The sequence below is a fragment of the Heterodontus francisci genome, chromosome 2, assembly GCF_036365525.1.
Source record: "Heterodontus francisci isolate sHetFra1 chromosome 2, sHetFra1.hap1, whole genome shotgun sequence".
Classification (NCBI taxonomy): Eukaryota; Metazoa; Chordata; class Chondrichthyes; order Heterodontiformes; family Heterodontidae; genus Heterodontus; species Heterodontus francisci.
The window spans coordinates 27,607,800-27,620,663 of NC_090372.1; the positions used below are offsets into that span (position 1 = coordinate 27,607,800).

General features: G+C 40.0%; 1 protein-coding gene across 2 annotated transcripts in view; it reads left to right on the forward strand.

The window, feature by feature from the left end:
* Positions 1 to 9,121, forward strand: part of marchf6 (membrane-associated ring finger (C3HC4) 6) — a 97,968-nt gene extending 88,847 nt beyond the window's left edge. For both annotated transcript variants that reach the window (XM_068056208.1, XM_068056217.1), the window contains exons 23-26: positions 2,035 to 2,124; positions 4,827 to 4,959; positions 5,653 to 5,788; positions 6,608 to 9,121. In XM_068056208.1, the coding sequence (XP_067912309.1) occupies positions 2,035 to 2,124; positions 4,827 to 4,959; positions 5,653 to 5,788; positions 6,608 to 6,695 (447 nt within the window). In that variant the 3' untranslated portion in view covers positions 6,696 to 9,121. The remainder of the gene's footprint in view (positions 1 to 2,034; positions 2,125 to 4,826; positions 4,960 to 5,652; positions 5,789 to 6,607) is intronic.
* Positions 9,122 to 12,864: the final 3,743 nt, after the last annotated feature.

Sequence of the window (12,864 nt, forward strand, 5' to 3'; positions counted from 1 at the left end):
AATAAATTGGTTAAACATGATTTCCCTTTCACAAAACCATGCTGATTGCCTGATTACCTTAATTTTTTCTAAGTGCCCTGCTATAACGTCTTTGATAGCTTCTAACATTTTCCCTAAGACAGATGTTAAGCTAACTGGCTGGTAGTTTCCTGCTTTCTATCACCCTCCCTTTAAAAAAATACTTTGTTGGATTTTCACTAAAGCAGAGCAATCTTATTGAAATTATCTGGTCACTTATCTTGTGGCTGTTTGTGGAATCTTGCTGTGTGCAAGGACCTTGAAATTGGCTGTCACGTTTTCCTACAACAGTGGAGACCCTTCAAAAGTACATTATTGGCTGTGAAACACTTTGTGATATCCTGAGGTTATAAAAGGTGCTATATAAATGCAAGTTTTGATTCACTGTTGAAAAGTTATGGCAAGAACTTCCCTACATTTTTGCATACTGTTCTGATGGTACTAAAGAGTTTAATTCGTGTAACCCACAGACTCCTCCTAACCCCTGCCGCATAAGTTATTAAATCTATTTAACAGGCACTGAATAGTGCTTGTAACTTTGATCCTGGAATTACAGTTGATTTAATTGTTTCATGACTGTAGTCTGCTGCTGGTCTAGTTTGTAATTTCCTAAAAATACCTTCACGCTCATCTTAGGCATACGATCCAAATGAGAAAAAAGACCTCCTTGAACCATTGTTTACAATTAAAATTCATATTAGCTTATCAGTAATTTGATGCATGCCGTTTGCTGCACAAGGAGGGTGGAGGCTGGAGGGTGGGGGGAGGGGGGGGGCGGAACTGTCAGACAAGTCCTCCTGGGATCCTCAGCACACCTCTTGAGTCAGTTTTCAGGCTCCTTGCATAAGAAATAACTATGGATGGAAATTGCAGAGTCAGAAAAGAAGAACTTGCATTTACTTGTTGCTTTATATCCTCAGGATGTTCCAGAGTTGTTCACAGCCAGCAGATCCCAGAGTGTTTTACAACCAGTAAATTTCTTTTGATGGCCAGTTTCTGTAGGCAAATGCAGTATTCAGTTTTCAACAGCAGTGTTCCATGGAATACGCAATCAAGTTCCACGTCATCTGTTTCTAGTGGTGTTTGAGAAAAGAATGGAAAAGAACACTAGGTGAATTCCCTGTTGTTCTGTTAGCCCCATGGAATCTTTCACGTTCAACCAAATGGACAGAGGGCATCTCGGTTTAACGTCTCATCTGAAAGACCGCACCTCTGAGAAGGCAGCAGTCCTTCAGTGGTGAACTGGGCAGTCTAGATTGTATGCTGAAGTCTTGGAGTAGAACTTGAACCCACAATCTTCTTAATTACCAGAGACTGCTATCAGTTGAGTCAAGCTAAAATGTTTGAGAACCTTCAAGGGTACATCAAATTGCCAGGAGCTTTCCTAGTATAAAATGTTCCATTGATGTACCAGCAGCTAAAAGTTGAATTTGCATCAGTCAGCTCTTGTTTATACCCCAACTCCTGCAGACACGCCATTTGGGTTATACTTCCAGTGGTAACTCTTGCCCGATTAGTCATTATTCACATGTAAGTCTGAGTGATAAGTACCATAAGCTATTTGCCTGTGCGGACAGAGAGTCACAGCAGAGCTTTTGCTGTCTTTATGGCATCTGCACATGCATACTTTCTGGCACAATTCATTGGATAACAATCCAGAGCCCTTACTGATTATGCCTTTATATATTAATCTTCCCTCTACAGCCAAAGCAAATTATAATATCTCTACTAGCAAGCTAACAGAGCACAGAATTGGGTCAGACCTGGGATGTTTCTGTACTGGGTAAACAACACTGCTGTATGTAAATTAATATAAGCACTTAGTTATTTGCATACATAGACAATGGAAAACCTGCATCTGAAGCTTCAAGGGAACTTAATCGAGTATATTGTCATATAGGTCATGCTCAGGTTTTGAAGATGAGTCCCATTTGCGAAAACAACAGACTGTGGGGGACAATAGTATTTTAGTATGTACCTCCTCTACTTTTTAATGCTGATGTTTCCATTTGATAGGACTGGGCTCTCGGTGTTCTCCATGCCAAAATAATTGCTGCTATAACACTGATGGGACCTCAGTGGTGGCTGAAAACTGTTATCGAACAGGTAAAAGTCCCCCAAAAATACTTAGCAAATCATTTCCTTTACAATTTCTATGTTGCTATCAATGTAAATTGATTCCACCTTCACAATAGCAGCGAAACTGCCCGCACTGATCTGAATGCACGCATAGGAAGTGGTAAAATAAATTCCAAAGAGGAGACGATGTTAGTAAAGGGGAAATCTGTTTGCATTGCTCATTTTTGACATCTGTGTTTAATTCTTTGCTTAACATTTTTGGCAATTGGTTGTAGTTTAGTTTAGTATGTTATGGTGGAAGTCATCATTGCAGTCACATGGAAATGTATGGGTCGCATGCTGTTATTGTAGAATTTATATTTTCATACACATGTATCAAGAAGATCGCCCCCCTCAAATCTAAATCAGGGGACATAATCACTAACCAACATAAACAAATGGACCGCTGGGTTGAGCACTACCTAGAACTGTACTCCAGGGAGAATGCTGTCACTGAGACTGCCCTCAATGCAGCCCAGCCTCTACCAGTCATGGATGAGCTGGACATACAGCCAACCAAATCGGAACTCAGTGATGCCATTGATTCTCTAGCCAGCGGAAAAGCCTCTGGGAAGGACAGCATTACCCCTGAAATAATCAAGAGTGCCAAGCCTGCTATATTTCTCAGCACTACATGAACTGCTATGCCTGTGCTGGGACGAGGGAGCAGTACCTCAGGACATGCGCAATGCCAATATCATCACCCTCTATAAAAACAAAGGTGACCGCGGTGACTGCAACAACTACCGTGGAATCTCCCTGCTCAGCATAGTGGGGAAAGTCTTTGCTCGAGTCGCTCTGAACAGGCTGCAGAAGCTGGCCGAGCGCGTCAACCCTGAGGCACAGTGTGGCTTTCGTGCAGAGAGTTCGACCGTTGACATGCTGTTCTCCCTTCTTCAGATACAGGAGAAATGCCGTGAACAACAGATGCCCCTCTACATTGCTTTCATTGATCTCACCAAAGCCTTTGACCTCGTCAGCAGACGTGGTCTCTTCAGACTACTAGAAAAGATTGGATGCCCACCAAAGCTACTAAGTATCATCACCTCATTCCACGACAATATGAAAGGCACAATTCAACATGGCTCCTCATCAGAGCCCTTTCCTATCCTGAGTGGCGTGAAACAGGGCTGTGTTCTCGCACCCACACTTTTTGGGATTTTCTTCTCCCTGCTGCTTTCACGTGCGTTCAAGTCCTCTGAAGAAGGAATTTTCCTCCACACAAGATCAGGGGGCAGGTTGTTCAACCTTGCCCGTCTAAGAGCGAAGTCCAAAGTACGGAAAGTCCTCATCAGGGAACTCCTCTTTGCTGACGATGCTGCTTTAACATCTCACACTGAAGAGTGCCTGCAGAGTCTCATCGACAGGTTTGCGGCTGCTTGCAATGAATTTGGCCTAACCATCAGCCTCAAGAAAACGAACATCGTGGGGCAGGACGTCAGTAATGCTCCATCCATCAATATCGGCGACCACGCTCTGGAAGTGATTCAAGAGTTCACCTACCTAGGCTCAACTATCACCAGTAACCTGTCTCTAGAAGCAGAAATCAACAAGCGCATGGGTAAGGCTTCCACTGCTATGTCCAGACTGGCCAAGAGAGTGTGGGAAAATGGCGCACTGACTCGGAACACAAAGGTCCGAGTGTATCAGGCCTGTGTCCTCAGTACCTTGCTCTATGGCAGTGAGGCCTGGACAACGTATGCCAGCCAAGAGCGACGTCTCAATTCATTCCATCTTCGCTGCCTCCGGAGAATACTTGGCATCAGGTGGCAGGACAGTATCTCCAACACAGAAGTCCTCGAGGCGGCCAACATCCCCAGCTTGTACACACTACTGAGTCAGCAGCGCTTGAGATGGCTTGGCCATGTGAGCCGCATGGAAGATGGCAGGATCCCCAAGGACACATTGCACAGCGAGCTCGCCACTGGTATCAGACCCACCGGACGTCCACGTCTCCGCTTTAAAGACGTCTGCAAACGCGACATGAAATCCTGTGACATTGGTCACAAGTCATGGGAGTCATTTGCCAGCGTTCGCCAGAGCTGGCGGGCAGCCATAAAGACAGGGCTAAAGTGTGGCGAGTCGAAGAGACTTAGTAGTTGGCAGGAAAAAAGACAGAGGCGCAAGGGGAGAGCCAACTGTGCAACAGCCCCGACAAACAAATTTCTCTGCAGCACCTGCGGAAGAGCCTGTCACTCTAGAATTGGCCTTTATAGCCACTCCAGGCGCTGCTTCACAAACCACTGACCACCTCCAGGCGCGTATCCATTGTCTCTCGAGATAAGGAGGCCCAAAAAGATTAGGTATTGGGTTCTCCCCATGCCCTGCTTTGATTTCTCTTTACCATACATACGTAAGCCCTTCTTGAGAGGATAGACTATCCCCAAATTGCTGTCTGGTGCTACTTTATAAACCGGGCAAACAGGTGTGCAGCAGCAGTCTTTGCTCAATGTCACAACATTTCTCTCTTTTTTTCCCCCCCCCCCCCCCACCCCGGTCCCTGGCCGAGATTAGAAACTCAAGTGTGGCAAATTATTACCATGGAGCTACACCGTACCACTTTGTGTCCTGCACTATTATATTTTCAAACTGATATTTCCAGTAAATTACCTACCTAAATAGTAAATTATGCAGTGCTGCTTGTGTGTGAATTTATACATCTGTGTAAACTGTCCAAATTAATTTTTTAGGTCTATGCAAATGGGATTCGAAACATTGATTTGCATTTTATAATTTGCAAACTAGCAGCACCAGTTATTGTGGTGCTGCTGTTATCACTCTGCCTGCCATACGTCATAGCTACTGGCATTGTACCCCTGCTGGGTAGGTACTGAATTATTTGTCTGAGTTTACATTTTTTTCAACAAACTAGTGGTATGACTGCTTGATTGGCCAATGCTTATTGAGAACTTATTTTTATGGGATGGTTTCTGGCTGTCTGAACTTTCCTTTTGGTGTTTAAATACTGTAGTTCAAAAATAGTGTCGATTGGGATCTCTAAATGCAATTCCTCCAATGAGTGTACACGACAGATTGTTGCAAAAATTGTTTTAAATAGTGAAGTCACGAAGGTCTTGGATACATTTGTTGGATTAATCTTTCCAGCAGTAGAAATTGTAATAGTTGATGCCATCAAGCCATTTTCCAGATAAAACCATATAAGTATGTTGTCTGTTTTCTCTAAGCATTTATAGCCTTTATGAATGGTTCATAAAATAATCTAGTTAGTTGCTTAATACTCTGAAGGATCAACTGTTCAAGTTAACATGGAACAGTCGAATTATTTAACCTTGTCTCTAGAACAGGCAGTTTCTGCTTCAGTAGAATGTTGAAAGGACTGAATGAACTTGTATGATTAAAATGTCTGGGTAAAGAACCTATTGTTTCAAACCTTTCTTAGTTATTTTGCATCATAATCCCAGATATAGAGTCATATTAATCAAAGTTTGCTTGTGTGTGCACTTTATTCAATATAAATTTTGATATCTGTTGCCCTTGTTCCCCACTGCTATACAGGTGTAACTGCTGAGATGCAGAATCTAGTCCAGCGTCGAATTTATCCTTTGCTTCTAATGGTGGTGATATTGATGGGAGTGATGTCCTTCCAAATCCGCCAGTTCAAGCGCCTCTATGAGCATATTAAAAATGACAAGTAGGTATTTTACTAGGCAACTCAATATGCACCAGAGAATAAAAATGGTAAAACACTTTCATTATTTTCTCATCCTGAATCTCAGTCTAATCAAAGATCTTTATGTAGAGTGGATATCTAATATTGAATTACAAGACGCTACACCACTAATGGAATTTTAATGATAAAATAGACTAAATTTAAGATACAGTATAATTTCACCTGATTCTTAATATTAGATTATAGGTTTTGTTTACATCCATTTTATTGCAATGTGCGCAAAATTTGAGCTTTTCATAGGTTCTTGTTTTTGGCAATGTGCAGTGTATCTGTGCAGTGCTGAATAATGTTTACAAAAGGGTGTTCCATTCCCTTATTGTCATTATTGGTTTGTTGAAAACTGATGTGGTGTTTCCTAGGAATCCAAAAGCATTGTATTGTATAAAAAAATTAGTCTGTATTTCTGAAATGGTTCTATCCTTGATAGCCAGCACAATAAGTGCCTACATCTAATATGCACATTGGGTAGATGTTTTCCTGCATTTGCTTTTAGTGAGCACAAAGTATTTTTTTTTTAAATCTAGAAGGCTATTTTGAAATCTGCATGTATAACAGTTGCAGAAAGTAAAGGGGTGGTCTGGATTTCTTGGGCTGTCTCGCTGATGACTTCACTACATGTAAGCAAGCATGTCATATTTGTCATGACTTAATGAATTATGTGGCTAAATATTTGTACCACAGCATCTTCAGAAATGTGTCTCAGATGTACCTTTAATCTTTGAAAATATTATATGCATTGTGTGATGGTGTTTATACCTTTTTTTCTTTTTCTAAACCTAGGTATCTCGTTGGCCAACGGCTTGTTAACTATGAGCGAAGGGCGGGTAAACAAGCAACGACAGCTGCATCACCTTCTTCTGAGGAGTAGTGGGTGTTGACTGACCCTGCCATCCCTCCTATGTGTTCTTCCTTTTTGCCCCTCTTCGCCCTTCCCCTCCCCCAGTACCTTTGCTAATGTCCAAAAAAAAAAGCCCAACACCGTCCTGTTTTATCTCCCAGTGCTGTCTGATAACTGTATATGTGTAAATATAATGACATGCTGAGCCCCTTAAAGATAAATGAATGTGCATTGTAAATCTTAAAATATGTATATTAATTTATTAAATGTAGTCATCACTTTATTTGGACTGTTGTCCTACATTTTGGGAGTGATGGTGACAGAGGCAATATAGTGAGGAGGTATTTGAAAACTTCATGAGCTCACTTTTTTTAGAAATGTTCATACTGGCTGATGATTTAATACCTTGGAATAAAAATAAACTCTTAAACAGGGAAAAGCAAAACAAAACTGCATATAGAAGGTCTTCATATAATTTGATAAAATCATACTTAATTATTATGACAATTTAAAATGAACTTGGAGCGAAATCTTTGAGGTTTACAGTATTGAAGGCTACGGTGGAGCGTTATAGTCTACCACTAATATGGCCCAAATACAGCTATTTGTAGTTTGATGCAACCTCTAGCAACAATGTTTGTTTTACTCTTACATCTGTGACAGCCGTTACAGATTTTAACTCCATAATGCAATTTTGATCTCAGTTTTGGGGGGTGTCTCTTTTGCAGTACCTTGGTTTAACAAGTTGACTTGCTGTCCTTTTAGCCAAGTGAAGGACAGTGTTGAGATTTAGGCTGTATAGCTCAGGCAGTGCCAGAATACCTAGTTTTTATGGCATCTACGCTTTATTTACAATTAAATTTGGGCAGAAATCTGTCTATTTTGTAGCCATGCCTTTCTGCACCCTGTAAATGCCCATACTATGAATGAATATCTGTAATGTTCAGTGAGTTTATATTCTTTAGAAAGAATGCTGAGCAGTTATAATCTCGTGACACTGCCTCTACTGATTGAGGACTGTGGTATATTTTACATAAAACCAAGTGCATAAAGTTTTAAAGAGCGGTATAGGTTTTCAGTCTGAACTTGTGTTTGCATCCTTAATTGGTAGTATTTACACTAATGAGAATGTTTTGTTTGTACATCACTTTTAAAAACAATATAGGTAATGAAAATGGATACTATGGCTTAACCTAGACACTAATTAATGCAAATTTTCTGAATTTGACTGTACCCCTACTTTTGATATTTTTAAAAACTCTGCAGAAGTGGCACATTTACGCAGTCTGTACTTTGATCTGCAAGCTTTAGTTTAACTGCAGATGGTAGTGTCAGGATGGATTACATTATCAAAAGATGAGGTAAAATTATTTTTTAAGAAAAATTTGGACAACGCAGCTAAATTTTACATTTATGGCTGCAGTAAGTATCCAGTTATGAAATCTTGCAACACTGATGACCAGAACTAAATTTTTTTTTAAATTACAAAGTCCATTGAAAAGGCTAACAATCCAAACCCACTTCATCAAAGTCAAACTTTTGATTGCTGTAGATCTATAGTTATTGCAGGATATGCACAATGGCCATCTCTTACTCTCCACTCCACACCGAGTGCCTTCAAATATATATGAGGATGTCATCTGTGACCCAGAGGCGCATGAGCCTTTTGAGAAAGGATTACCCCTTTGCTTAGTTCAGATCTTCCTCGACAAGCAGAGGGAACTTGAACTTCAGCCCTAGCTGCTTAGTCTAACCTCTGTCTGAAGTCCATGTGTAAGCGCCAACCAACATTGCAATTCAGATTTGAATTTTGTATTCAGCAATCCAGTTCTGCATCAGTCTAACTACTGGCTTGCAGTGTCAGACATTCATGTAATTTTTCAGCAAACTTTGTCATTGTGGACTTTGTTCTTTTCTTAAAGACTTAATATCAATGTCAGCTTCCTAATTTCATAACTTGTCTTGAACATATATACAATTGGAAAGTGAGTTCATGCAGTGAAGAGTAGGTTCACTTGCACAGAATTGCTCATCCTGTTTGATCACGGGCAATCTGTTTTCAGTTCAGAACTGCATGAGTATAAATCTAACTGAAAAAATTCAGTGCAAATATTGGTCTCCATTGCTTTTCCTTGAGGTGGCATTTGGGAGGGTTTGGTAAGGTGGGGAGCTGTTATTACAGTGCATTTAAGGGGGAGGGGCTGAACTCTTTTAGCTTCCATAATTTTGCCATACTCTAAGCATGTATCTGCAATGTAACATTTGCAGACGTAGCTGAACTCTGAAAATTTGTATTTTGTCTCTGGATCAGACCTATTTTCCCAGTAGATCAAAGGAAAGCAGAGCGCAGCACTTGTGGAGGAATGAAGATGATTTCTGCTGGGATGTACTGAAGTCTACTGTAAATGTACTTTTTATTAACAGTTATTACAGATATTAAAACTATTCTGGAAAAATTTTCGTATTTACAAAGGTGACATTTAGGATGGTGTCATAAAACATTTAATATTATGATCTTGCGTTGTAGATGCTTTCTCTATTTGCATTCCATTTTGCAGTACATAATGAGATAACTATCACTGGACCATTTAATAGACTTTTTCTCTCATTTTCTGCCTGGTCTTTCTCCTTACCTCTTTCCCCCATTGAATGTGCCACTTGAGCATGCTTATCTCAGCCGAGTGCACTTTACATAGCGTTCTTACAAATGCAGTTCCAGCAGGGTTTACTGGTTAACTCAAAAGCAACCCTGGCTCATTCTCCCCTTACACCCAGGCATAAACTTGTATTGTGACTGAAATTAATGAACTCGGTGTAAAACAGGGGAAAGTGATAATAAATTTGTTGATCATTAAGTTGATACACTAGAAGAAATACCATGTACTGTATTTCTAATCTTTACTGAGGATTAATATTGAATCAATTTCATCTTGAATGTGTTAATTTATGTATATCAAATTCTGGGGCAGGAATAGGATTACAGTAGAAGACTATGGTTGAAGATCTGGCAATGATGCAGGGTTAGTGGGTTGAATGGTCCAATGTGCTGCAGTGTTTATATCTCTTTGACGTTGAAAGAAGGGAGGGATTGTTCAAAGGAATTGAAAGGGTTATTTGTTTTAATAGCTGGTTATACATGCAGCAAATGCTTTATTCAAGACCAGACACAAGCATGATGGGCTTCTGTAGTTTAAACTTTCTTGGCTTTTTTTTCTTCTTTTGCAGGTAGCTGCATATTTACATTTGTTCAATGGAATGACGTGATGGAAATGAACTCGTTTTATTTATCAAATTATTTCGCTTAAGCAGAAACAAGCTGCTCATCCTTAAAGAACCTCTTGGGGAGGAACATTTGTCCTAACCTCTCCATCACTCTTGGTGATATTCATAAATTTATACTCTCTAGTTACTGACTTGCCAATATAGGAATGAGTTTTTTTTTTCCCTATTTACTTTATCATAAACCCTTATTTTGAGCACCTTTATCAGATGTCTTTTTTTGTAGTGAAAAGAGCTCGACATTTTCGCTCATCTTTGCTTATAAATAAAGCCTCCCGTTGCTGGTGTTCTTGGGGGGGGGTGGGGGGAAGGCCATTGTCAGCCTATCCCGCCCCGTGAAGATCGCTGGGCAGCGGACCCTCCACCCCGTCGCCACCCGTCATGATATTCTGTACTTCCCCCTCTTTCTCTGTTCCCAATGCCTCGGGGGGGGGGGGGGGGGGGGGGGTGTCTCCAAATCATGGCCTTTATTCTGATTTTGTGCTGTTGATAGACATTGGAGAGCAGCAAGAAAGTGGAGTTGATGCGGAAAATCAGCTATGATCGTTTTGAATGATGGAGCAGGCTCGAGGTGCTGTATTGTCTATGTTCTTAATCTTTGCTGTTGTCTGCAGTTTATCAAACCTATCCATGCTGCAACATTGACATCATTCACCTTAGTTTTATTAGCAATCTTCTATGCAGTGCCTTATCAGATATCTTTTCAAAATTCAAATATAAAACAAGCATTATTAAGATTAATGCTGTAGTCACTAAGCACAGCATAACAGACGATTGTAGCATCCCCACCTCCTACTCACTCTCCCAAAAGAACTGAAGTAGGGAACTCAAGTATATACGTACTTCCTGTTTGGTAAGATCATATTGGTAAACTGGTCCTGCTGAAAAAAATTAAAATCAAAGGTTTTTCTGTATTCAAGGCCCTCTTCATCCATAAAGCATAATTGTAGAGCCCCCTACCTAATAGCATTGTAGGAGTAAATTCTCCACAAGGACTGCAGTGGTTCAGGAAACCAGCCCACCACCATCATCTAGAGACAATTAGCAATGAGCAATAATTTCCAGCCTTGCCAGAGATGTCCATGGCTCAAGAATGAACTTTTAACAGCCATGGATGTTATATGTAAGATTTTTTTTAAAAAATGTTACATGCTACATTCAATCCATGTTCTGTGCTGAGTTAGCACATCAGGAGATAAATACCCTTGAAAGGGGAAAATCAGCGAGCATTGCTGCTGATTTGTAACCAGCAAGTCATGCTGGAAAATGTGATTACTTCAGGTGAGGACAGAATAAGACTTGTCAGTAATGCCCCACAAATGGTCTGCTGGTAATGTCTGGTCTCACTTGGGAAAAGTTAGCCAATTGACCTCCGTTCCATCCGATGTGGACAGACTTTACTGCAAGAGTCATTTTTGCTTTTTTTACGTTTCCCAGTTCGTGCTATAGGGAACAGATATCACACCATATATATTGGATGGTTTGGGAGTGGTAAGAAATAAAAGGTACACTAATGGGAGATAATTTATATACAAGGATGCATTGGTTAAATGGTTAAACTCCGTTTATTTCCAGAATGGCTCAAGCCACTGAAGAAAAATGCTTTACCTCTTTGGGCCATGTTACATCAGATTTATGTGCTTGATATAGAAGACTATTCCATTCATCGTTACTAAGGCTCTTTGCAAAAATTCACCAATTTTGACTCGATATTACTACATTCTGACAGTCTTGAGAATTTGTGTGGGCAGTTGGCCACTGTAACAATCTTATCCCTGCCCTTGACCTGATTGCAATGCCTAGGTTATTACAAATGGATCCCTATTTCTTTTAAAATGTTTGATTTTTTTTAAATACACTATTTTCTCCAAGAAAAGTTTAACTGTTAACCTAAACCTTTATCTCCAAATAGGCTTGCAGTCATTTAGTGATCCCTTCACCCACTCCACTTATGACCAACGTTCCTCATTCAGAGCCGATACTAATTTCTAGACCAGCTTGAACAGATTAGTGTTCAACTGTTTTGAAATTGAACCCTCAACTCGCTAATCCATTACTTGATGTGGGTAACATGATTATAACCAGAATTGGCAAGTAAGTGAATGTTTTATTCCCTTCTAATGATATTGCAAGCTGAAACCTTGTCGAATATAGGTAACAATGGACCATCTCTTCATAGCTAGATTTGTTGGAATCTCTAGGCAGATATAGTAATATATACTGCATTCTTGGATCCTCACTTCTGGCGTGAGAAACATTGACACATTTCACTGCAAACATCTTGGCAGCTCTGGCATATCACAGGATTCAAGGTTTGTAAGAATCTAAAACAACATTTCTATAAAATACAAAGCTGAATATAAATCTTATGAAATGGAGGTTGACAGCCACTAGATTAAGTGAAATCACATTTATTCTGCATGATCCATGAGCCAACCTAGAATCATTGTAAACTCTTTGAAGATGCCTCTTAGTAGCAGTATTGACTGAACTTGCCTTCTGAAGAAGACTTTTGATCCTCAACATTTTGCATAAGGGTCATCGCACCTATGACGGTCAATAAAAACAATAAGATCAAACAAGTGGTATGGTTTTCTCCATTCTTTGAAATTATCTTATGCTCCACATACCTCCTGTATCTTACCTAATTTTTCCAATTAATGTGTAATAATCATTTCCAACAGTGCAGTGTTGGATATGAAATAACAGTGTCAAGTGGAGTCTCATGTTGGATAGAACTGGAGAAGTTGATATGATTTGAGATTTCTAAAAGTGTAAAACTGCTGGAGGGTCACTGTCGGTGATTACTGCCTAATGAATTTTGTGTTTAACCCAAAGTTTCTAAAGCATAAACTATATAATAGGGAAGACCACACCAAAATATGGGTAATCTCGTTCAATATATTTTTTAGTACTTGGA